This window comes from Taudactylus pleione, unplaced genomic scaffold, assembly GCF_031769625.1.
Source record: "Taudactylus pleione unplaced genomic scaffold, aTauple2 ptg000967l, whole genome shotgun sequence".
NCBI lineage: Eukaryota > Metazoa > Chordata > Amphibia > Anura > Myobatrachidae > Taudactylus > Taudactylus pleione.
In genome coordinates, this window is record NW_028285368.1 from 2322024 (window position 1) to 2346770 (window position 24747).

Genomic DNA, 24747 nt, shown 5'->3' on the forward strand with positions numbered 1-24747 from the left:
ATTTGTGACAATAATATGATCTAGTTGCGTAGGCAATATCACTGATTAAGATGTAATTAGGAAGCTAATATAGCATGATATGGTAAGTTGGAACTAAATGGTGGTAATAAGGGAATTCATAAAGGCATAGAGGCCTATATGGCTATATAGTGGCATAACAAGGCCTTATGGGGCATTGATAAGCATTATGAAGTTGTATAAGCACAAGAAACACATAAGAAGCTATAAGTTAGCATACTGAATGTGGCTATGCGGTATACTTGCCAACTCTCCCTGATTGTCAGGGAGACTTCCTGAAGTAGTATCTCCCTGACTCTCCCTAATTGCACCTTACCCCCATTATGTAGCTATTATACAGAGATAAATATACATGCAAATGGGATAATTAGAATCATTTACCTGCATTGGTTATAAGGCACAATGATCCCTATGGCTACATGCATTTCCTAATAAGTTTCAATTAATAATCTATAAAGAGCTTGCATTTCAGGCTTTATGAAGAAAAAAGTAAAAATATTTTAATTAATAGGATTTGGAAAGTATTCTGGTAATGATTTAGCTGGTCTAGTGGTTTTTGGTTGCAATTTTGAGGATGATGAAAAGGGGTTTACATTGTTCAAGCCTATTTTTCTCAATAAGCTCCACAATAAGAAAATAACAGGAGCATACTGTAACTGGCAAGTATATTCGATATGTAGTGACAGTCTGGGCTGTAAAGATTGCTTCCTGAAAAGTTAAATAACTGACAACAGAAGTTATTATCTAACAGAAAACAACAATCACATGCTTGATTTCTTTGTCCTGCATCAGATCAATCAAAGCTAATATTACTGATTGATCGCTATCGATTACTGCACATTTGCACCATTGTTGTTACAGAGTTGACTATTTACATTTTCCACCAAAAGTAAAACTTTTCTTGTTATGTGAGCTAGATGTAATGCTAAAAGACGTAAATATCAGATCATGCACTTCTATGTGCTTTGCATTATAAACCACTTATTGTACTACACAAATATACTAAGCAGAGGTTACAACTACAATGTCCATAAAGTTGTAGATATCTGAAAGGATAATCAAAATGTATTTGGGAAAACAATGGTTAACTTGCAAATGTTTAAGATGATGGTTTAACTAACAATTTCTTCACCAGGTCTTTTATATTTTAATTTTTTTGCAACATATTTGTCTTTGTACACTAGTAGAGAAATATACAATGAAACTTGCATGAAAATGCATCAATTCTAAATAATATTACTATATCCCTATTTTCATATATTGTATACACAACGCACACACATACACACACGCACACAAATATATATAATAATTGCAGAAGATCATTCCTGTCTCCTCAATGTGCGTGCAGTTGAACCTGGGTGAATGCCACAATGGCTCCTACTTCGAGCAGCAGACAGGACAGGACAGACCTAGAAGAGGAAGACCGGCTGCCGGGGTAAGTATGGGAGCTTGACAAAGCAACAGGGGGGGGGGTCGGGCTGAAGCGATATGGAGGTGGCAAGAACGGACTTGCCATGAAGCGAGGTGGGGAAGCCAGAGGGAGGGGTGGGGTTGCTGATCAAGAGGGGGTGGAGACTCAGATTTGTTACGGTGGTATGTATATAACTATTTTGTTAAATAAACCAGTGTTTTGCATATTACACTATTGGTTTGCTTTTATCTGTTTGCTATCACTCCATTTGGATGAGTGGGATTGATCTAGAACTTGACAGATACTTGACAGTGGGACTGATCTAGAACTTGAAGTTCAATATATCTTGAGTGGAGTTTATAGTATAGGTCATGCACTTGCACTAAGCATCAAAATAATCTAAAATACAACAATAGTACACTTATTTGGTCTCTCTCTCTCTCTCTCTCTCTCTCTCTCTCTCTGACTTTCTCTCTCTTTCCATCCAAAGGGGTCTATTTAATAAACTAAACAATGGCTTTTCTCCAGCATTATAGTTGGAGAAAGCCTAAAATATAATTTCTCTATATTTAGTAAAATAAAAAGTGTGGAGAAGTCACTGATTTATCTGCCTTTTAATTAGTGTGTGTACATTCCTGCAGTCCCCATAGGTTTCAATGGTAGATGCCTGCACACAGTATTTATATTCTGTAGCTGAGAAAAGTGGAGATGTCTGCCAGCACTACAGAAAAGCAGGAATAGACCGCTCTCCTTCAGCTTTCCTCACACAGTGCTGTACGCTACCAGCTCCTAAGACTCCTGTTCTGTGCTTGTGCCAACACGGCACATGTGCAATGGTGATAGAGGGCAGTGGCGGAACTATGGGAGACAACAGAGGCGCCCACCGATGGGCGCCAGCACTGAAGGGACACCACCTTCATTACCCTAAGTATATTCATCCCACTTACGGCTGTAACAATGTGACTGGAGTGTACCGTCACAGCCACCCAATAAATGGGACTAATGCATGGCTGTATATGTATCTAACTACCCCCAGGGCTGTATCTGTCAGTGTGAGGTCGCTCTTCATACAAACCTACATTACATTCCTCAGTGCAGTCCCCATCTTTATAATAGACATTGTTGCAATGTTATTCATAAGCTCGTGTCTCTGGTATATGATTGGAGAGCTGTATACCTTTGTATGTGTAACAGGCACATTAACTGAAAGGGATCTGTACACAACCCTAATGCGAACCCTTCACTTCTCCTTCAGCGCTACTGTGCATGCTTGGTCTGACAGGAGAGTGCCAGGGAGGGATGCTACTGATCCCACTCCCAGTACTTTTTGTGATCTGTAGCCCATAGGTTGTAGCATCTTGATATGGCGTTAGCTATCCGGGCCTATCAGGGGATTCTATAAATTTGCAGATATTTCCCGAGGATATTACATATTCTATTTTAGTGTGTTTGTACGTCTATTATATATAATATTTATTAATATATAAAGATAGATATATATGCACCATATTTATTTTCCCTTTTTTGGGGGGGTTGCCAAACTCTAACATACCTCCGGGCATCTGGGATGAACTTACGCCACTGATAGAGGGTATGATGCATTTACGAAAGACTCCAGAAAGAAGTAGCAGTACAAGCTTTTTTTCCCCTCGCTGGGCCAAACCTATACAGTGAGGTCTTTCCCGGCAGGACTAAATATTTAATTTAGGCAACAACATAGTTGCGATATACCGCCAAAAGTAGCAACTCTTTTATGCCGCTTTTCAGTACTGATTTTAAATAGAGCCTAGTGTTCAGGTCATGTTCAGGTGTAATATTTTATGTATGTATGGAGTGTAAATGCATTGTAGAATAATCATGGGGGTCATTCAGACCCGCTCGTGAGCGGCAGTACGCTCGCAAGCGGGTCGATGTTCCCCCACTGCGCATGCGCACGACGGAGGGAGCTCCGTCGTGCGCATGTGTGAGACCCGGCGAGCGACGGGCTCTCCATCGCTCCGGGTCTCGCACCAAAGGGGGCGTGCTGTTGATGTTGATTGACAGCACGCCCCCTTTGGTGGGCGTGCCGGGGGCGTGCCTGCCAGACGGAGGCGTTCCAATGGGAACGCCTACCATCTCAAGCCGGCCCCACTGACATCACTAGTGATGTCAGTGGGAGTGATTTTGGCTCTGATAGAGCCAACATCACTCCAGGGCTTGCGGCAGCGAGACCCTACCGCAGGGTCTCCGTCGCAAGCCCGATAGTTACGATGGTCAAGACCATCACGACCATCATCATGGATGTTCGCATATGCTGTGGGTGGTCACCCACAGCTATGCGAGCGTCCGTGAGGACACTCCAAAAAAAGGTAGGAGGGCCCTGATTCAGAGCGAGCGCTCTGGTCAGAGTGTTCAGCTCTGAATCAGGCCCCATGTCCTATGGTCAAGTTATGAAAAGTATTTCTTATGTCTGTATTGAGTATAAGCAGGGGCGTCTTAAGAGAGGAGGGGGCCTGTGTGCACTCCCCGTGTGGGGCCCCCTCCTCTCTGCCCGGGGCCGACAGCTGACTGATGCGGCTGGCCAGCCACCGAAGCATTAGTAGACTCCGGGCACTAGAGTGTGCCCGGAGTCTGCTGTGCATGCGCAGAATGCCAGAAAAATGGCAGAAAGCACTTCCAAGATATGCAGATAGAAGATTGACAATGTAAAGGTCGACAGTCAATAGATCAACACCATATGGTCGACATGGACAAAAGGTCACCTGGTACAAAAAATAGACTGACAAAATGTCAGTGCAGAAGGTTGACATGGTTAAAAGGTTGACAGGTTTGAATAGCCGACACAAAAATGGTTGACACGTGTTATAGTTCAGGGGTTTGGGTTAGTGTTAGGGTGAGGGTTAAGGTTTGGCACTTTAGAGAGAGTTAGAGTTAGGTTTAGGCACTAGGAGAAGGGTTAGGGTTAGGCACTTGGGGGAGAGTTAGGGTTAGGCTAGGGTTAGGTTTAGGTACTAGGAGAAGGGTTAGGCACTAAGGTGTAGGTTAGGGTTAGGCACCAGGGGGAGGGTTAGGCACTAGGGGGAGGGTTAGGGTTAGGCACTAGGGGAAGAGTCAGGGTTAGGATTATGGTTAAATAAAAAAAAATGTGTCAACCATTGTGGTGTCGACAATTTTAATCGGTCAACATTTTAACCCTGTCGACCTTCTGCACTGTTGACCTTTTGTTAGTCAACCTTTTGTACCTGTCGTCCTTTTGTCCCATTTGACCTATTGCATGTCGACCATCTGATGTCAACTTATTGACTGCCGACGTTTGCATTGTCAATCTTTTATACCACATCCGAAGACACTGCCCCACTGGGGAGGAGGGGGCGGATTTTACTACAATAAATTGTGCATTTGTATTTATACACCTATATAGCTAATGATGCATTTTGTACTTTACCAGTCAGTGCACTGTAAATAAGACACATGGTCATGTCACAATGTATGTATGTATACATACAGTATATCTGTACATCTATATAGTATATAGCTAATGGCACTAAACACAAGTACAGACAAAACAGTGTTTATCAAAGCTAGTATGTTTAGAAAAATACACCACTTGTTATTATATGAATGCTCAGAAAATATTAGTATGTTATAAAAAGTAATTTGTTGAATTGAGGAGTATTTTTAATAATATTTTTATAACAAGAAGGCATAAAATTAAAAACATTATAATATTATATTAAAATATAAATAATTTGTTCTGAGTTACACAAACATATTTTTTGCATTAGTGAAAATCACTAAAATTCAAAAACATGCAAGTTTTAAAAGTTCAAATTCTGATTTCCTCAGTACATACTACTTATTCCCTAGTCATTTCATCTGATTTCATTGCTCACACTTAGCTTGACCCACAATGACATTTTTACAGAGGCAAATGTTAGTTTTATAACAATAACTTACTGTTACTGTACATGCTTTACCGTAGATATGTAAGCAACAATTTCTTAAATCTAACTGCTGCTCATTATTTCTCTCTTGACGCTAACACAAGATGTAAAAGAGGTTCCTACACAGTAGCACTAAGGCATGGTATGGCTGGCCTGATTCAGTAAGGAACGCACAGGAGAGAACGCACGCACTTGGCCAATGTTTTTGCTCTGCGCATGCATATGCATCGCACTGCGCGTGCGCAAACTAGCCAGTGTGATCGGGTTATGGTACGCAGACTACACGCAGTGTGTGCGCAGACCCTTCCGATATTGATTGACAGGAAGTGCCATTTGTGGGTGGTGATGGTGGGTGGTCAGGTGAAGCAGGCGTTATAACGCCATTATAGGGGCGAGCATAATTAGGGCAGTGCGGCGGCATTCAAAGCCATACCGTAAGCTGTACACAGGAAGTGGCCGCCTAAATCCTGTGGCAGGTCAGGTAAACCACTAATGTGCGTATGGGTCCGATGGTTCTTGATGTTACCGATGTTTACACTATCTTGCGTACTGATCAGGCTGTGAATAAAGGGAGATGGGCGGCTTAATATGGGGCTGGGCGTCTGCATCTTGTGCTGCGGTCTCCGTGCGTATACATTGATTTGCATATTCTCGCAGCGGACGGGTGCGTGTGTCTGCTAGTGTGCGTTCCTTGCTGAATCAGGCCCGGTGACTGATATTTGTCTTTACTGGGAAACCACCTGCATTTTATCCAGCATTCACAGTCCAGTGATATTTCAGCTAGAGGTGAATGGTTCGGGTTTGGCTTGTATCTTCCTGTCGGGTTCAGATCTCAGAAAGCAGCAAACCGCCATCATTCTTGGACAAAACATCTCCTTGTCTTGACTGTGAAAGATGACATTTTACCTCGTTCTGGTTGTCAGTAGCAGGTAGTGATCAGCACCATATGCTAAATGTATCTAGCCTTCACTGAGCAGTCTGAGGTCTGCAATACTACTGTAGGTTGACCTTGAAAATTAAAATGATCCCAGGCTGCATAGCAAGCCAGTAGAGAAGATCAGGAGCGCCGTGTTGACCAGTGATCACATAGTGATGTAACATACTCATTGGTAAACTGACAACAATATATTTCTAACACTGTGCTATACAAAACTAATGAACCATAATTCTACCAATCAAAACAAGCAATGAAAAAAATTGAATCCCTTTCATATCACATCATGTTGCATCTGGCTTTTTGTAGTCTGATAATGAACCTAGGATTGTTCAGAAACATAAACAACATGACTATCATTTTCATTCCTGGTGTATACATTGTAGCACACAGCAGGTCATAAACAATAATCAGCATAACAATGACTGGTGATATGATGTGAAATATAATGGCAAATTACTTTATAATGTTGGAATAATATAAAGAGTATCTGTTTGATTTGTTTGATATTGATTTTTACATTCATTATTCAGAAACAGGCTTCTCAGTGCATCTTGCTCTGTACAATTGTTATTGAAGACTCACCAGGCACCATTCCTGTCAGCGTCGGAGCAGAGTAGCTGCCCTGTCCGGCAGGGGGGACGTGCGGAGGGTACCCTGGGAGGGTTGTGCTTGCCAAATCGCGACCTGGAGAATCAAGCACAGCAAATCACCATGTGAAGTCTCACAAATGCCAGGCGTGTTTTTACATCTCCCCGAGAGCTGTGAGCCAATGCATTTGTCATCACTGCACAGTGTGAATATCAAGATATCTTGATATTCTTGGCAGGGGAAGACATTATTTTTTGTACGCTGCAATATTGTTAAAAATATGTTATCGAGGGTGAATGAGAAAGATAATTGGAAAAAATACATTATGCTGCACACTGCACGGAAACCTGCAAAACCCATGTTTTTCCAGACTGTTTACCAACTGCTACGCTAAAATTGAAACTGCAAACTTACAGTACATTGGGTTTCAAGGAAATGTACTGTATAGTGTCAGCTTGAAAGCACTACACATTCAGCAGACTGTTTATCACACTAGTAGGGATGCAGACCTTCAAATAAACAAACACAGTTATAACCATTGGTGTATCTATAATGGGTGCATTGTGTGAGGTGCAAATATGCCCCTGGGTCCAGGGGGACCCACACCGCACCCCCTTTACCCATATAATTATACTTACCTCTCCAGAGTCCCTCGTGGGTGCTGCTGTAGCAGCAGAAATCACTGGGAAAATGGCACTGTGGACATTTTTCTGGAGATTTGGGCATGCACAGTAGAGAAGTCATGGGAAGATGGCATGGTCGCCATGTTCCCTGAGACCTGCGCATGTGCAGTAGACTCTGCCACAATGCCATAGTCTACTGCGATAGCAGAGAGGAGGGGGCCCACATGGAATCTGCACACAGGCCTCCTTAATTAGTGGTGTGGGGGATAGTTGGAGGGATGAGGTGATATAGAAGCTTCCTAATGAATTTCCCCAGTTATCTGTTTGATCGTCTGTCTATATGTACTCAACAAAAGTATGTCTCATAATAAATATAGTAAAAATAGTACAGGAAAAGGAGTAACACAAAGGCCTCTTTATACAATGATTCCTAGTACACTGACTCTATGTGGGATGTATCAAAACTAATTTTGAGTTAGAAATGATCTCTTTAAGATCCCCATGTATTTTATTAGGGGCCACAGCAGATGTTAGAGATATGTGCTGCAGTTCCAATAGCTTTCTATAGGGCTGCGATATGGCCGCATGTATCAAGCTTTCTGGAGTTTGGTCCTGAAAGTTAATGCTATATTTATTGTAGCCTATGGACTACTTTATGTAAAATTCAAAATTATGATGGTCAAGCATGTGCATTTCAACTGCCATATCAGAAACCAGAAGAGAAGATATCTCTGGGACAGCTGGTTATCGAGGAGTTGTCCTGGCAAGAAGAGCATGTAACATACCAGCGGAGAAAAAAGGCAGTAAGCCGCCAATGATAGGAGAAGATGATCACAATACGTGAGCTGTGAAGGGAAAGTACTTGAATTTTTGTGCTTATATTGAATTATGATTATTCGGATTTGTAATCATATCTATTGTTACTTCTCCCACCAAAATATTAGCCAACCCTGAGAGAACTAACACATTAGCTATTTTATTCCTGCATTTTTTTAAAAGTTTATCTATAACTTATAGTTAACACTAGACTTTAATACCATTTTAAGTTTACATAATACTAAAAGGGCAACTAAGCCCAAAATTATGACATTCTACTACAGCTTTGTTAATAATAAAGAATTAGCTCTACTTTGTGACAGACAACCTTTAATGCTTTAATGCTGTCTAATATAGCTCAAAAAGCTGAACTTGGAATTATTTGAGCTACCATGACATCACTGACCCTAGCCCTGTGTTTGAACTTAACAACATACAAGCCTGTCAGTCCCTCGCTATCTGCTGTGTATATCAGTAACATTTTTATGGTTCTCCAGATATTCCATAATTTTGTTTATACAGTAATTAAGTCCTGTTTTACAGTCAGTGGTGGTTATTGATAACCGAGCAGTACTGCACAGTTGAGAACTGTTGCAATATCATGTGTCTTGCTTGGGTGTGGTATACCAGGTATACCATGTCTACGTTCAAATGTTGACATTGAGACATGGTCTGAATGTCAATATTCAGGGGTATGTATTTGGCATCCTGGTGCACAGAATGCCGGCACTCACAATCCTGGTGCCGGAATCCTGGCAGGGGTCAGAATCCTGGGGTCAGAATCCCGACGGTAGGCACTAGGGGGAGGGTTAGGGTTAGGCACTAGGGGGAGGGTTAGCGTTAGGCTGCAGGAGGGGAGGGTTAGGGTTAGGCTGCAGGAGGGGAGGGTTAGGGTTAGGCTGCGGGATGACAGGGGTTAGGGTTAGAATGTGGGAAAGGTGAGTTAGAGGTAGGGATAGGGGAAGGGTTAAATTGCTTACCTGCAGGTGTCGGGATTTCAAGTGTCAGGATTCCAGTGCCTGGATTCCGACCTCTGGCATTGTGGGCGCCAGGATTGCGTGCCCAACTCCATTCAGGATGTTCACATGGCACAATGACAACATTCACAATTTTGAAAGTGGCATAATGTCGGCATGTTCACAATGTCGTCACTATGCATGCTGACAGTGACAATGTTGACAGTGCTATTTTACCTTAACTCTAACTAAAGCCTAAACAAACTCTAAACCTTACCTTATACCTTACATTCTGAGTGTCGACATAGAATCTACATATGGTCTCGCTCTTGTGTCTATTATGCTGAGAATGCCAGTATAGAAAGTAATTATTATGCTGCCATTTTCCCATGGCTCACTTGGAGAAACATTGCGGCATTGCAGTGTAAAATACGCTGTGTACAAAATCCAACAGTTGCAAATTAATAAAATTGTATTTATTTTAGACAGCAAGAAATATGAAAATAAAAATGAAAAAACACATCCTCAAGATTTTGTATAATAAGCTAATTGCTGGTGCGTTAGTCTTAATACAAGACAAAACTATAAAATATTTTCACATTATCTGCAAATCTATAGGGAGACGAATATTTCTGCTGTGCTTTACAGCCTTCCCCATATTCTCTAATTGACTTTATTTGCTAAAGAGAGGAACCAAGAATCTCTGAGCTGCTGCTGTAATAAGCTGCCCAATACATACTGACTATCTCTGTAGAAATCCTGTCTTGTCCATGTAGATGTTAGTTTGCATTGGCTATAATTACTGTAGCTGAAGCTACCAAAGTATGTAATTAATAATGTTTCTGTTTTGCATGGGATGCGCATGCTGGTCTGTTTGCAGATATATAAATGTGGAAAATAAGAATGCATATGGTTTAGGCTCTGAGATCACTCCCAGCTCTTCTCCCAATTATTTTAATACATTGCAAAGATGGCCCATAGCCCATTTGTAAATTTTGTTCTCTTAATTAGTCTTTACCACGTTAAATCTGAGCGCTACATGCCCATTCCATGAGCTAGGTAATGCCACAGGTGTGGGCATGAAATCAATAACGAGGCATGGCATTCATAGAGGGCATATGGGTCAGGCAGAACAGGCCTTAAATTAAACATTGATAAGCAGAACACAATTATCCATCACGTTTAAGTGACTGCATGAAATTAGGAGCCAGGAGAATGTGTCAACCGGAGAAGAGAATTTGCAGTAAAAATTGTGACACTTAGGACGACTACTGTGACTCTTGCTTAAAAAAGCTGCAAACACTGTAATCTGTTATACAAGCCATAAAATTCAGATTAGGAGAGCCACAATAATATTATCTCCCCAGGTATAGCTTACCACTAAGATAGATTTTTCTGGTTCTCTATGTACAGCACAAATGTATACAAATATACACATAATACTAATACAGAGGCAAGATTGTAATACAATGTAGTTGTTTTACTATTTGCTTCTTTCAAGAGTCTAAACTCTTAGCACATCTTTTTTCTTTCCAATATGCAGTAAAATAAGCCAAGCACGTCACATAAAATTGAGATGCCCATGTTGTTAGATTATAATGAGAGTGTGCAGTGAATAACACCTGCAGTGGGCATATGGTGAGGCAATATCTACCTTTTTATTTTTATGACAATGAGACTGTAAGTAGATCTCAGTCTTCTGTTACCCTTTATAGAAGATGCTTTTAGTTTACTAAAAGTGTAATACGTGTATAAAAAGTAGTTGCACAGTGAAACATGACACTAATAAATGTAGATGTATTTGAATATAATTGGAACATTCTCAATTTGCATTAAATTAGATTTGAATTAACTAGTTCCCTGGTTTATTGGTTCTTTGTAGTTATTGATTCTTATATAAAGGCGGAAACACTTTCTACTTCCTGGTCAGCAGATTCATGTAGATGGCAAAGGACTTTGGGCCTGATTCAGACCCACTCGCGAGCAGCTGTCCGCTCGCAAGTGGGTCGATGTTATGCACTGAGCATGCGCACGACGGAGGGAGCTCCGTCGTGCGCATGCGCCAGACGCGACGAGCGAAGGAAAGTCCTTCGCTCGTTGTGTCTGATCAAAGGGGGCGTGCTGTCGATGTTGATTGACAGCACGCCCCCTTTGGTGGGCGTGCCGGGGGCGTGCCTCCCTGACGGGGGCGTTCCCACGGGAACGCCTCCCGTCAGAAGCCGGCCCACTGACATCACTAGTGATGTCAGTGGGAGTGATTTTGGCTCTGATAGAGCCAAAATCACTCCGGAGCTTACGGTTGAAAACCTCAACCGCAGGCTCCGGCTCGCAGTTTCGATGGTCGCGATGGTCACGACCATCGCGGCCATCAAAATGCACGCTCGTATAGGCTGTGGGTGGTGACCCACAGCTATACGAGCGTCCAGGAGGACGCTCCATTTTCATGGAGGGCGGCCCTCATTCAGAGCGTGCGCTCTGCTCAGAGCGTACGGCTCTGAATGAGGGCCTTTGTTTTATGAAAACAATTGTTTGCAGAGCCACAGAAGGACAATATTTGGCTAATTTACCCAAACTAAATAGCTATGTGCATATGTGGTAAGTCCTTTATGTGCAGCCACTACTGCACCTTTATGGTAATGCTATTGAGACACCCTGCAGTGAAATTCCACCAATGTGCGTACAAAGATGCGCTATCGGCAGACCATTGGCCTGGCCATTGGACATTGCACCTGTGTATGGCAGGCACAGAATGTCCGACTCTTCATGGCTTTTCGGTGTCAGTAGAACTGCCCAGAAGACAGAAAGGCATATTGAAATCGCATACATCTCCATACAGTTTCGATTTGGGTCCCCAGGCAGTAAACATCGGGACGCAGACGCGGTGTGTCTCGGGCACATGCACAGAGGTAAATCATTGGGGACTTATGCCCGATGTTTTACCTATGTCTGACTCAGAATTACTCCCACAGTGAGTTTTGTCTTGTTTTCTGTTATGATGGTTTTTATGGTGATAGAATTATGTTATTTTATTAAATGCTATGTCTTTTTCTTAAAAGGCTATCAGTACCCTTTATTATTAATTATTAGTACATATGCTATCTCTTCCTTTCAGTTAGTCCATATTGCGCTGGTTTATATTAGAGATGAGCAGTTTTGTTCGGTCCCGGTTCGTATCACTTTGGAATTCCGAGTAGAACAGAGGCCCTGATTCAGAGCTGGACGCTCTGACAGAGCGCTCGCTCTGAATCAGGGCCGTCCTTCTGAATTGTTAGAGCGGCCTCCTGGCCACTCGTATAGCTGTGGGTGACCGCCCACAACTATAGCGAGTGGCCAGGAAGATGGTCGCGATGGTCAAGACCATCGCGACCATCGGGCTTGCGACGAGGCCCTTGTGGTAGGGTCTCGTTGCCGCAAGCCCTGGAGTGCTTTTGGCTCTATCAGAGCCGAAAGCACTCCCACTGACATCACTTGTGATGTCAGTGGGGCTGGCCCTAGATGGTAGGCATTCCCATGGGAACGCCTCAGTCTGGCCAGCCATGCACCCAGCACACCCACCAAAGGGGGCGTGCTGTCACTCACCATCGACAGCACGCCGCCTTTGTAGCGAGACCCATAGCGACGGCTTGCCCGTCGCTATCCAGGTCTCGCGCATGCGCATGATGGAACCGCCTCCGTCGTGCGCATGCGCACTTGGCCAACATCGACCCGCGAGCTGGTCTGAATAAGGCCCAGAGTCCATCTCGCCAAGTTCAGAAATCGGATCTAAAAACCCGATCTCGCATATTTTGGATTGCATTGAAGTCTCTCCCTTGTGGTTTCAGGAGCTGTGAGGTGGTCATAACTGTCTGGAAATGATTGTTAGTGATGTTAATAATACTGTTGGTTCTGAACATTCCACCATTGGCACATCATTGCATTTACCATCGACACTTGAACCAGCCTATGGCAGGTGCAGTGTCTCCTCCTGAACTCCATCTAAACATGCCTCTGTGGCTGCAGCTCTGCATCTGAGAATGCAGCCACTTTCACTGACATATGCGTAAGACTCCCATAACATGCCCATGAGATGGTATTTTTTGCATTCCATTCATGCCACCATCCAGTCACCACCCAGGAATGCCCATGGTTTTGACTCACCAACGGCCCCGGATGCAACAGTGCATTTATGTGTACACAACATTCACCGAAGAGGTTTTCAGAATATTTTGCACATGTGCAGTAGCAAATAATTGCTCAACTGTGCAAACATCGGCATTGGGTGCATCTCTAAATCAGGCAAGCGGCTCTAGTCACGGCAATTTCCAGATCCCGGGTGACTTGGCTGCACTGGGCATCCTATTTGCACAAAATGCACTCTTACAGTATTTGCATAAATAAAACAACTAGGAGCGACACAACTACATAGCTAGCTTATACTGATCAACTTGATATGTGGTATTTGTATATCTTTATGCGACTAAGTCTGAATCAGCCCAGCATCTCTAGGATACTTTGAGTGGTGTTTTGAAGCATCTGTGATGTGGATAAGATGCAAAGTTGAAAGAAAAAGACAGTACGCTATACCTCTCGGATCGGCCCAGCACACTTCACTGGTAGAGCTAGATTATTCCTGTTTGTATTGGAGCACATGAGTAGACTGTGCCCAATTCCTTCAGCTGTGATACTGCTTCTATCTACAGTATAAGATAGTTTATCTCTTTGTGATGCAGGTCAAGTTCTGTGAAGAACTTTCTATCATTGTCATGCTTGTTACTCCCATGTGCCATTATGGGACACATAACATTCTGCTTGCACCCTTTTAAAAATGTACTACTTCTCTGCTTTCCATTTGAGCGTTCTTATTCAGTATCCCTGTCACTTTCATCAAGAACATGCTCTTTTTTCCTTATTGTGTGGCTTTACATCTGCAGCTTTATAGCCCATTCCAGTGTTACTTTCCATGTTGTCATATATGAGTTCCATTCTACGCTGGTGTTCACCTATGAGAATGTTTTATACAAGTGATCCTGGAGATTATGGGCTCCATTTAACAACAACATATAATGCTTTTAACACTCCTAAAGGGGTTATGGTATCCACTCAGTATTTAACAAACAGCAGTAAGATTAGCTTAACTACTTAACTGAAATTGTTTTAACAAATGTTACTCAATAATTGTTGATGGTTTACAACACATTCTAAAAATGAATTAAAATATTTTATTGAAAAAAAAATATACTTAGGGGTGTCTCCCCCCTCCCCCCTAATATCTATAGGCCCCCATTGCAGAATTACCTCCTGACCCCCAATTGGCAATATACCCCTCCCCAGTGGTCAGATATATCTAATTAACAGTACTCCCCACTCCCTTATTGCTAAAATATGTCCATGCTATTTTTGCACCTCTCCTCCACTGTGACTGGTGTAATTTTTTCCACTATTTTACCTTTTACCCCCTCCCCACCTTTAAGCCCTAGAGTCAATTGTCTTTAATGTCAACATGTGCAGAGATCAGCCAAATAGTGCTCGGAGGGGGAGGGGGAGAGACTAAGTTCCCCTCCTCGCTGTTTTGTCCCCGATGTTTGCGCTTCATAATGCCATTTACACTATGGGCCTCAATCAGAGGCGGTCGTAGGATGCAAGCGGTCGCTCAGAAACAGGGTGGCCTCTTGCATCCTGAACGGCCGCCTCCATGTCGGTCGTTAGGCTGTGGGTTAACACCCACAACTCTAACGACCGCTAAGGGAGATGGTTGCGATGGTCAAGACCATCGCGACCATCGGGGCTTACAATGAGACCCTAGAGTAGGGTCTCATCAACCTTAAGCCCCAGGGAGCTTCCTGCTCTGTTTGAGCTTTTAACAACTTTAATCCACACTGTCTCTATATCTCATAGCCTCCACTCCAGTTTACATCTCAATTATTACCTTGTCCACAGCATGAACACCCTTACTTCACACAACCCCCATATTCTATGTCCACATAATCCTCTACTTTATCCATCCCTCTCCTCCCCCTCCTGTCTCCTCCACTTGCTGTTCTTCCTCATCAGTCTGCTTCCAACCCACTGCTCCTTTCCCCCACCTCTCCTATCCCTCCACTCTCAACCACCTCCCTCCATGGTCTTGTTACCCCACTACTAAGCCCCATTCCCTCCTCGTTCTGTCTGTCACCTCCAGGGCTGCCAAGAGAAATTCTGGGCCCGGGTACTGTAACATCCTGTGGGACCACATCATGTATGGCTGCACCCATTTGTGAGTGGGTCTAGCATGTGAGATGCACCCACTCACAGGAGCATGGCATAGCACCCAGCAGCTGGGACTAAAGAAGTCACTACTGTATTAGGATGGTGGGACAGTCCCATAATAGCTGCATTTCTTGTCAGGCTGTATATAGATGCTAAAATGTAACACACAACAATTAAAGTGCTACTACTTTACTTTGTACTCATGTAAATAACACAAACAATCTATTTTCTGTCATAGAGATAGATGTATGAAGGACTTAATTTTTACATAACATCAGGTCATCTTATACACACACATTCCGCAGCACATATCCTATTCCTAACCCACTGCTCCCTGCTCCTTCTTCACTATCTACCCCTCTGTGTCGCCCCTGTCTGTCTGCCCCTCCCCTCTCCTTTAGAATGTAAGCTCTCACGAGCAGGGCCCTCATCCTCATGTGCTTCTCCTCCCCCTACTTATAGTATCATTTACTCCTAACTCCCCACAATGGCACCTAACACCTGGTTGCTCATGTCCTGCTGTTTGTGTTTTGCAGCTGAATTTATAACCTTGTCCTTGTCCTGCATTGTTTTGTATTACTATTAACTGTTTTTCTTGTGTGCTCATTTATGTACTGTGCAAGGTGCTGCGGAACCTTTGTGGCGCCATATAAATAAAGGATAATAATAATAATAATAATAATAATATGCATCCCACCACCCTTCTCATGCATGACGGCGTTGGCAACCCCGGTATGCATGACAAACACCGCAAAGGACCACTCTCTCAGTAAGAGCGGTCCTTCGCGATGGAGGGACTTCCAGGCCTATGACCCAAAGGGATCGGTATGGAAAACTGCCGGACGACCGGCAGTGAAGATCCCGACACGTAAGTATTGTTAGTATTTACTAACCTACCCCCCCCAACCATAACCCTCCCTTAGGAGTGCCTAACTCTAACCTCCCTCCCAAGTGCCTAACCCTAACCCCCCAGTAAGTGTCTAAACCTAACCCCCCTTCCCCGCAGCCTAAACCTAGTGTCTCCCGGGGTGGGGTGCCTAACCCTAATCTCCTCCTGGGGTGCCTAACCCCCCTTCCACTAGCCTAATCCTAACCCTCCCGGGGGATGTGGCTAACCCTAAGTCCCCCCCCCCCCGGGAGCCCCTTACCTAACTCTCCACACCCCGGTGGCTGTCCGCGCCCGACGCCCGGCTTACCTTTGATCGGTATGCCGGCAATCGGGCTCCCGGCGTACGTAAAATAACATTTGTCTAATCCCTGCTGGGATTAGACAGTCGGGATGCCGACAGTCGGCATTTGTACTGTCGGCATCCCGACTGCCACCCAACCAAGAAGCCCCTCTGGCATCCTTCTGCACATGCGCAGAAGGACGCATGTGCCGCGGGACATGCTCTCAGCACTCTCCTGATCGAAGCCCATAGGGTTCTATATGGTAACACCGTTAGGACGATGACGTTACCCACCGCAGCTAAGCCCCAGAGTGCATCGCATCCCAGGGCCATTCCAGGGCTTGGTGCACATGAGAAATGCGGTCAAACCTGCATTTTTAGGGTTTGACCGCATCTCTACCTTTCCAGCATCTTGCTGTGTTTTTTTGTACAATTTACAGGTGTTTATGGCCTGTTTCAGAGATGGACGCTAATGCCGTCATGGCTGCATCTTTGTACACAGTTGCTGTATAAAAATATGCAAATGTCACAGCCACCAGGATATGTATTAAGATGCTCACAAAGACGCATGTGCAGTCTCAGATCCTTCGACAATCAAACTTCTGAGTAGCCCTATGATCGCGCAGACTGGCCAAGTGTACTGAGACGCTAACAGCCATGTTATCTGAGTACTGGATAGCCGAGCAGACTGCAACCTGCCCCAGTCACTACACACCTGCGTTTTTGCTACCACTCCTCCATTACCTCCCACAAACAGTGCCCGCCTGTCAATCACCCCGTGTGAAAATAGTCACTGTGAGTCACTGTGAGTGACTACAGTAATGGACATAGGCCCTCATTCAGAGCCGTACGCTCTGAGCAGAGCGCACGCTCTGAATGAGGGCCGGGCTCCATTTTCATGGAGCGTCCTCCTGGACGCTCGTATAGCTGTGGGTCACCACCCACAGGCTATACGAGCGTGCTTTGTGATGGCCGCGATGGTCGAGACCATCGCGACCATCGAAATTGCGAGCCGGAGCCTGCGGTTGAGGTTTTCAACCGCAAGCTCCGGAGTGATTTTGGCTCTATCAGAGCCAAAATCACTCCCACTGACATCACTAGTGATGTCAGTGGGCCGCTTCTGACGGGAGGCGTTCCCGTGGGAACGCCCCCGTCAGGGAGGCACGCCCACCAAAGGGGGCGTGCTGTCAATCAACATTGACAGCACGCCCCCTTTGATCGGACACAACGAGCGAAGGACTTTCCTTCGCTCGTCGCGTCTGGCGCATGCGCACGACGGAGCTCCCTCCGTCGTGCGCATGCTCAGTGCATAACATCGACCCACTTGCGAGCGGACAGCCGCTCGCGAGTGGGTCTGAATCAGGCCCATTGACACCTTCACCTGGCGATTATCGCTCAACTGTGTAAACATCGGAATGGCATACATCTCTGAATTAAGCCCTTTGACATTACAGAGATTGTCTGTAATATTTGACATTTTACTACTGTCTCATCCTGCTGCGAATAGTCACTGGCAGTCAATTTTAATTTCAGATGCACTTTAAATTCACCACTGCTAGAACCTCACAGTGCACTAAGGTGTAATGAAAATCACTCATTTGTTTGATAAAGGGGAGAACAAAGATTCAGAAGCTTGATCATCATCTTAATTACAAAAATTAAATGACCAGTCCATGATTTTGGGGCATAGTTATTAATGATCTGGAATTGGTCCCATTCATTATAAGTTGTTATCACTGCTACTTACGTCAATAAGAAATTAAGCATCCAGGGACAGGGGCTCCCTGCAATGTGTTAGAAGTGATCACTAATGCGATCACTTTACTTCCGTGTTCAGGACTGGGCCACAGTACTGCACATGTGCAGTCATCAAGTATCCATTGTGATATCTCCTGCAGTCCCTCGTACATATATCCTGAGGATACTTGATATAAGGTTTTTTTGGGGGGGATTCAGAGCCGGTGCTACCACTAGGCAAACTTAGGCAGCTGCCTAAAACCGCCGGCCACTGCAGGGCGCCTCTGGATTGATGTGTAGTGTGAACCACATATAATTGCAGCCCGCACTACACTACTAGTAACAAACACACAGCCGCCGGCGCCGGCAGCTGTGTGTTTGTTTTAGCAGCCGAGGAGAGTCAGACAGACTCTCATCGGCTGGTGCGCCCACTGCCGGGCCCGGGCTAGAGCTCACTCATGAGCTCCATTTTCCAGCTCCCTCAGTGGGTGATGGGAGAGACGTCATGACGTCTCTCCAATCATGCGGAGCGAACCAGCCCAGGGGGACAGAGGAGCGGAAGCCGGATCGGGGACTACTAATGGAGGCATTGCTGGGGGGGGACTACTACTGGGGACACTGCACTGGTGGGACCACTGCCTGGGGCACTATATAAGGGGCACTGCATAGGGGGACCACTACCTGGGGCACTGCATAAGGGGACCACTACCTGGGGCACTATATAAGGGGCGCTGCATAGGGGGACCACTACTGGGCGCACTGTATTAGGGGCACTACTGTGGGCACTGTATAAGGGGCACTGCATAAGGGCTTGTGTAGCTATCCGAGGGTGGGGCGCAAGGTTGAAGAAATGCCTAGGGTACCAAGAAACCTTGCACCGGCCCTGTGGGGACTACATGCAAATATATTTTGATAAATGTGCCCCGTTGTGTTTTGGCACATATCTATAAAATCTTATGGGAATATTGGGGCTGGTTCAGAGTTGTACGCATACCCAGTGGTTTACGTACAACTGCAATATTATATCTAAGCATGCACAGAATCTTTACTGCACATGTGCAAATCTCCTTCTGCATGATCGCAGTGCCCGGACACCACAACCTGATTGACAGGCTGTGGCCATTTTGGGGCGTGAATGGCATCAGACAACCCCAGAAAATGAGGGTGTGTCAGCCCCATTTTCTGGGCATGCTGGAGCCAGTAGCTGCATCCTTGTCCACAGCTTCACTGGCTTCAGCTGCATGAAAACACCTTAAGGTGCTGCTCCTTCCGATGCAGTTGTGGATCACATAAGCCATCAGGAGTCGTTTATTTACATGAGACGCCTCCTGCGGCATTTGCATATTATTGCAGAGCTGCTGCGTACTAAGGGCCTGATTCAGCAGTGATCACAATTGCAACTACGTACGCAGATCGAGCGATTGTTAGTAATCGCGCATGCGTATGCACCAAATTGCGCATGCGCAGCATTGACACTGTGATTATGCACGCAGATATGACTCCATCGCAGAGTGAGTGACAGGCCATGAGTGTTTGGGGGGGTGATGGGGGGAGTGGTTGGAGAAATGCAGACGTGTCTGTCCGTTTGAACACCGTTGCATGGGCGTGCATAAATTAGTCACTACGATTGCATACGGTCGAGAGCCTTCTGCATGCTATGAGACTTACATTTTCTGCAACGGATCAGACCTGCTGTAATTGTGAGTGACGGGCCTATGTGCTTCGATGTTACCGATGTATATATCAGGGCCCTTGTCCCATTTTGCACCAAGACCACAATGAAATGCCTGTTTATTTATCCTACTAGTTCTAATGGTGCTAATAATAAATACAGAATAAAATAGTGTTATGCAGTGGCACGGTTACTTTCATTTATGTTTGTCATTGTTTTTGCCATAATACATACATGGGAAAACAAAACTGTCTATGTTCTAGTCAGCTAATGGAAAACATGTTTGAAAAACTGGACTACATGATTACAATAATTGTTTGGATGTCTATTTTAAAAGTTATGACATTACTTAGGGGTCTATTTACTAAGCAGTGTTAGGAGACAGAGTGAAAAGTGATAAGGTACCAGCCAATCAGCTCCCAACTGTCATCTCACAGGCTGTGTTTGAAAAATGACAGTTGGGAGCTGATTGGCTGGCACCTTATCACTTTCTTATAACTTATCACTCTGTCTCCTAACACTGCTTAGTAAATAGACCCCTATATAACTAAATACATACTGATTTTTAAAAGCTAGTACAGTGGTAACAGATACATCAATCATTGTTGCAATTTGGGTATACAACAACCAAGTAACAGGAGGCTCTAGAACTTCTATCCTGGCTCCTAGGACGAGATGGGAACGGGATGCCGGTGCTCTGGAACGTGGCGGTCACGATGTCCTGATGCCGGCATACTGACAGGGTTAGGATACCGACACCTGTCGGTAGGTATCCTAACCCTCCCTTTCTCCCTATCCTAATCCTAACCATCCCTCCCCGGTGCCTGAACCTAACCTCCCCACCTAGTACCTAACCCTAACCTTCCCCCTCGTGCCTAAAGTGCTACTTACCTTCGGATACTGATGGTCGGGATGCCAGCACCGGGATTCTGACAATTGTCGGGATTCCGGCACCGCTATTCTAAGAACCGGCATCCCCTGTGCCGGGATACTGAACATAGCCCCCTAGGACATCAAAGGTCTGGATAAGGTACAATCCACATTTCACAAACAGATTTCTCCTGTCAAAATGCAGCCAATGCGTTTTGAGTAACACTCTTTGTCAAGGCAGTGCTAACAGGAAGCAGGGAGACCCTTAAACGGATTTACATTCATTACTTTTGGGTAATAAGTTGAAACAAAACCCCGAAGTTTAAAGCTGGCATTGATTGGGGATCCCTTATTGCTGGACTGCAAGCTTAAATGTTTTGAACTTAATATAAAAAAATGGGTGTGGTATATTTTGTCGACATTCATCATGTAAATATGAAAATGTCCACATGGCTATTATGAAGACATGCAGACAGTCTATTGGCGACTTACCTTATATGGTGTGTCCGGTGACTCCGTCGGTTTCTTCCGGATCTGTCAGTGACGTACTTGTGACTTCTGGCGGATCCTGAGGCACTTCCTGTGGTAATTGTAACTAACCTCTAACCTTGACCACTAACCCTAACCCTCCCCCTAGTTCCTAACCCTAACACTCCCCTCCTGTAGCCTAACCCTAACCCTCCACTGCTGGTCCATGCAGAATGTCGGCACTTGACATGTCGATATTTCACATGTCAACATTGTAAACATGTTGACATTCTGCATATGCTGACATGTTCAATGTTGACATCTCAACAATGTCGACAGCATAATTGTTGACATTATGGTGCCAACATTACGGACTACGACATTGTAAATATCGACATTACGACTACATCCAGAATAAAGTCCTCATGCTTTTATTTACTAGATATAAAATAAAATGCTAAATAGGTAAAATATGGGAAACAATATAAATAAGTGATAAGATGAATCATGCAATGCTACAGCACCAAATGCAAATATTTATTAACCTATTAGAAATGATAAATCGCTGGTATTGAGTGCTTGGTGTTGCAAATCGAGAATAGAGTTTTTAGGGTTTGTATGTTTCCAATCAGGATACGTCACAGAACAGCACCATGTGTTGCTGTGATTCAGACGAACATATTATTCCATACTTGCCTACACTCCTTGAACATTATGAAGACTACAGAAATTTGGAGAATCACCATAGACTCCTGGAAGAGCAGATCTCCCTTCTGCATCCCACCCATTCCTTATGAATCACATCAACTCCACTTGATGCCGTTATTCGCAGTGTTGCATCACGGGCAGTGAGGCCATGATGACGCGATTTGTAGTACCCTGCCCCAGGCACTGACCACCTGCAGTTCCCCTTGGGCACTATTCAGCCACTTTTAAATAACACACTGTATAACAAAAGTTTCACTTGTGAAAGGAGTAAATTACTTTTCATTTGATATTTTACAATGTATATTGACATTTCAGTCCCATAGAAAATGATCCTAAAGGTATTGTTTGATAATTTCTTAATATAACAGTATCTAGGGTCAGATTCTGTGACAGAGGAAGTGAAATTTAAACTTTGCAGGGCGGCAGTTTCATGATGGATAAAGCTTTAGAGATTTTAGGCTCCATTTACTCCTCAATCTAATTTTGTCCTTCGATGCACATTATGCCTGAAATGAGATCTCATGTGGCTTGATCAGTGCTCCAGCACAGGCAGAGGCAAAGCACTCACCTCTATTGTTGTCTTTAGAAAGGAAAGCAATACTTTATGTAATAGGAACACAGCAGGGCCCGGAATAAAGTCACTCTTGCAATTATTTGAATAGTTGTGAGGTGGATATAGATAAGAGTAAGACTATCTATATTCTATCTATACATAACACTTGTGAGGAAAATGTTAATGTTTGCAATGTTGCTAAGTTTAAAAGCAATGCAATTTCAAGAGTGATGTTATAGGCTCAGTAGGCTTAGCTACACCCCAGCTTTACACCCGCTATCCTTTATTTAAGATGGATAACTATGAAACGTCAAACAGTACTCAGGGGGTCTATTTACTAAACAGGAGTCTATGGAAATAAAGTGAATGGAGATACCATCTGATCATCTCCTAACTACCATGTCACAGGTTATGTTTGAAAAATGATAGTTAGTAACTGGTTGGTTGGTACTTTATCTCCATCTAAGACCTAATAAATAGACCCTTGAGTCTCTGAGGGCAAATATGATAGGCAGGATAATACAGAGTGCACTGGTATAGCAACTGCGCATGCATTGGAACCTGAATATTCAATTCTGAGCAACTACGGGCTATTCAGAATCATAGCGTATCTTCACTTGCAGCTGAGCAAGTGTAATTGAGTGGCAATGGGGTGTTCACATGTAGGGTAGGCATGATGTGAGCAAGTCATGGGTGTAGGGAAGGAATCTTGGCCTATTCAGAGTTGAGACATATGCAGAGATCCGCCGGACTTCAGGCAGCTCTCTTAAGCCAAGGATTTGGCTGGTGCACATGTACGCTGATGGTGAGATGGCTGCTTTCCCAACTGGGTGTAAAGGAGTGGGGCAGCTGCATAGATGCAGACAACTCTGAATACAAAAGGAAAGCCACAATTTTCCAAACCTACTCTAAAACAGCCCCCAAATCTTTTTTTTACACTCAAAATGACAACAACAATACAACACTCACAGTTTCAAAAACTCTATATAGTTTTGTTGGCTGAATCAATAGCCTGGTTAATATTCATAAGCTCTAAGACAGTATTACTGGTTCCTAGTAAATTAAAATGTTGCATTCTCATGAATATTAGTTCACTCAATAAACTGGCTTTCTCCATGATGTATAGGGGACAATCACAGCAGTTTGATTTCTATAGAAGAAAAGCAGTCAATACTTTTGCAGTTCCTTCCTTTGCCTCTGCAAGATATAGGGGCAAGCACAAGATTCACAGGTGGTGACATGCAAACTGAAATGGTATAGCAAGATGGTAACTGTCATACAGGAAAATAATTAATTTTCAAGGGCATCAGTCCACCAATACTTCTTGTCATTTACTTTGTAATTTGCTTTAAACATGCATAGTGTACATACAGTACATAGGTTTGTGATCAGGACCCTCTCACATCAATGCCAGTTAATACTAGGGGTGTGCACCGGCCACTTTTCGTGTTTTGTGTTTTGGTTTTGGATCTGGATCTTTCTTCGTGTTTTGGATCTGGATTGGTTTTGCCAAAACCACCCTTCCGTGTTTTGGGTTCTGGGTTTTGTGTTTTGGATCTGTATTTTTTTTTTAAAAAGCATAAAAACAGCTAAAATCACAGAATTTGTAGGTTTTTCTGCTCCTATGCTATTATTAACCTCAATAACCTTAATTTCCACTCATTTCCAGTCTATTCTGAACACCTCACACCTCACAATACTGTTTTTATGTCCAAAACGTTGCACCGAAGTAGCTGGATGACTATGCTAAGCGACACGAGTGGGCGGCACAAACACGTGACCCATCTAGGCGTGAAACTGCAGTGGCAGACAGGATGGCAGTTTGAAAAACTAGGCCCCAAACTGTACATAATGCAAAGAAAAAAAAGAGGTGCAAGATGGAATTGTCCTTGGGCCCTCCCACCCACCCTTATGTTGTATAAACAGGACATGCACACTTTAACAAACCAATCATTTCAGCGCCAGGGTCTGCCACACAACTGTGGCTGAAATGATTGGTTCGTTTGGGCCCCCACAAAACAAGCTGGCAATTAATGTGTCCCTGCACAAACTGGCTCTATGGTGGCAAGA

At 44.1% G+C, this 24747-nt stretch overlaps 1 protein-coding gene across 1 annotated transcript in view; it reads right to left on the minus strand.

The window, feature by feature from the left end:
* The window catches only part of PAX5 (paired box 5), a 278680-nt gene that overhangs the window by 88940 nt on the left and 164993 nt on the right, over positions 1-24747 (minus strand). Inside the window, exon 10 of the mRNA XM_088460115.1 lies at positions 6875-6976. Coding sequence (XP_088316241.1) covers positions 6875-6976 — 102 coding nt within the window. The remainder of the gene's footprint in view (positions 1-6874; positions 6977-24747) is intronic.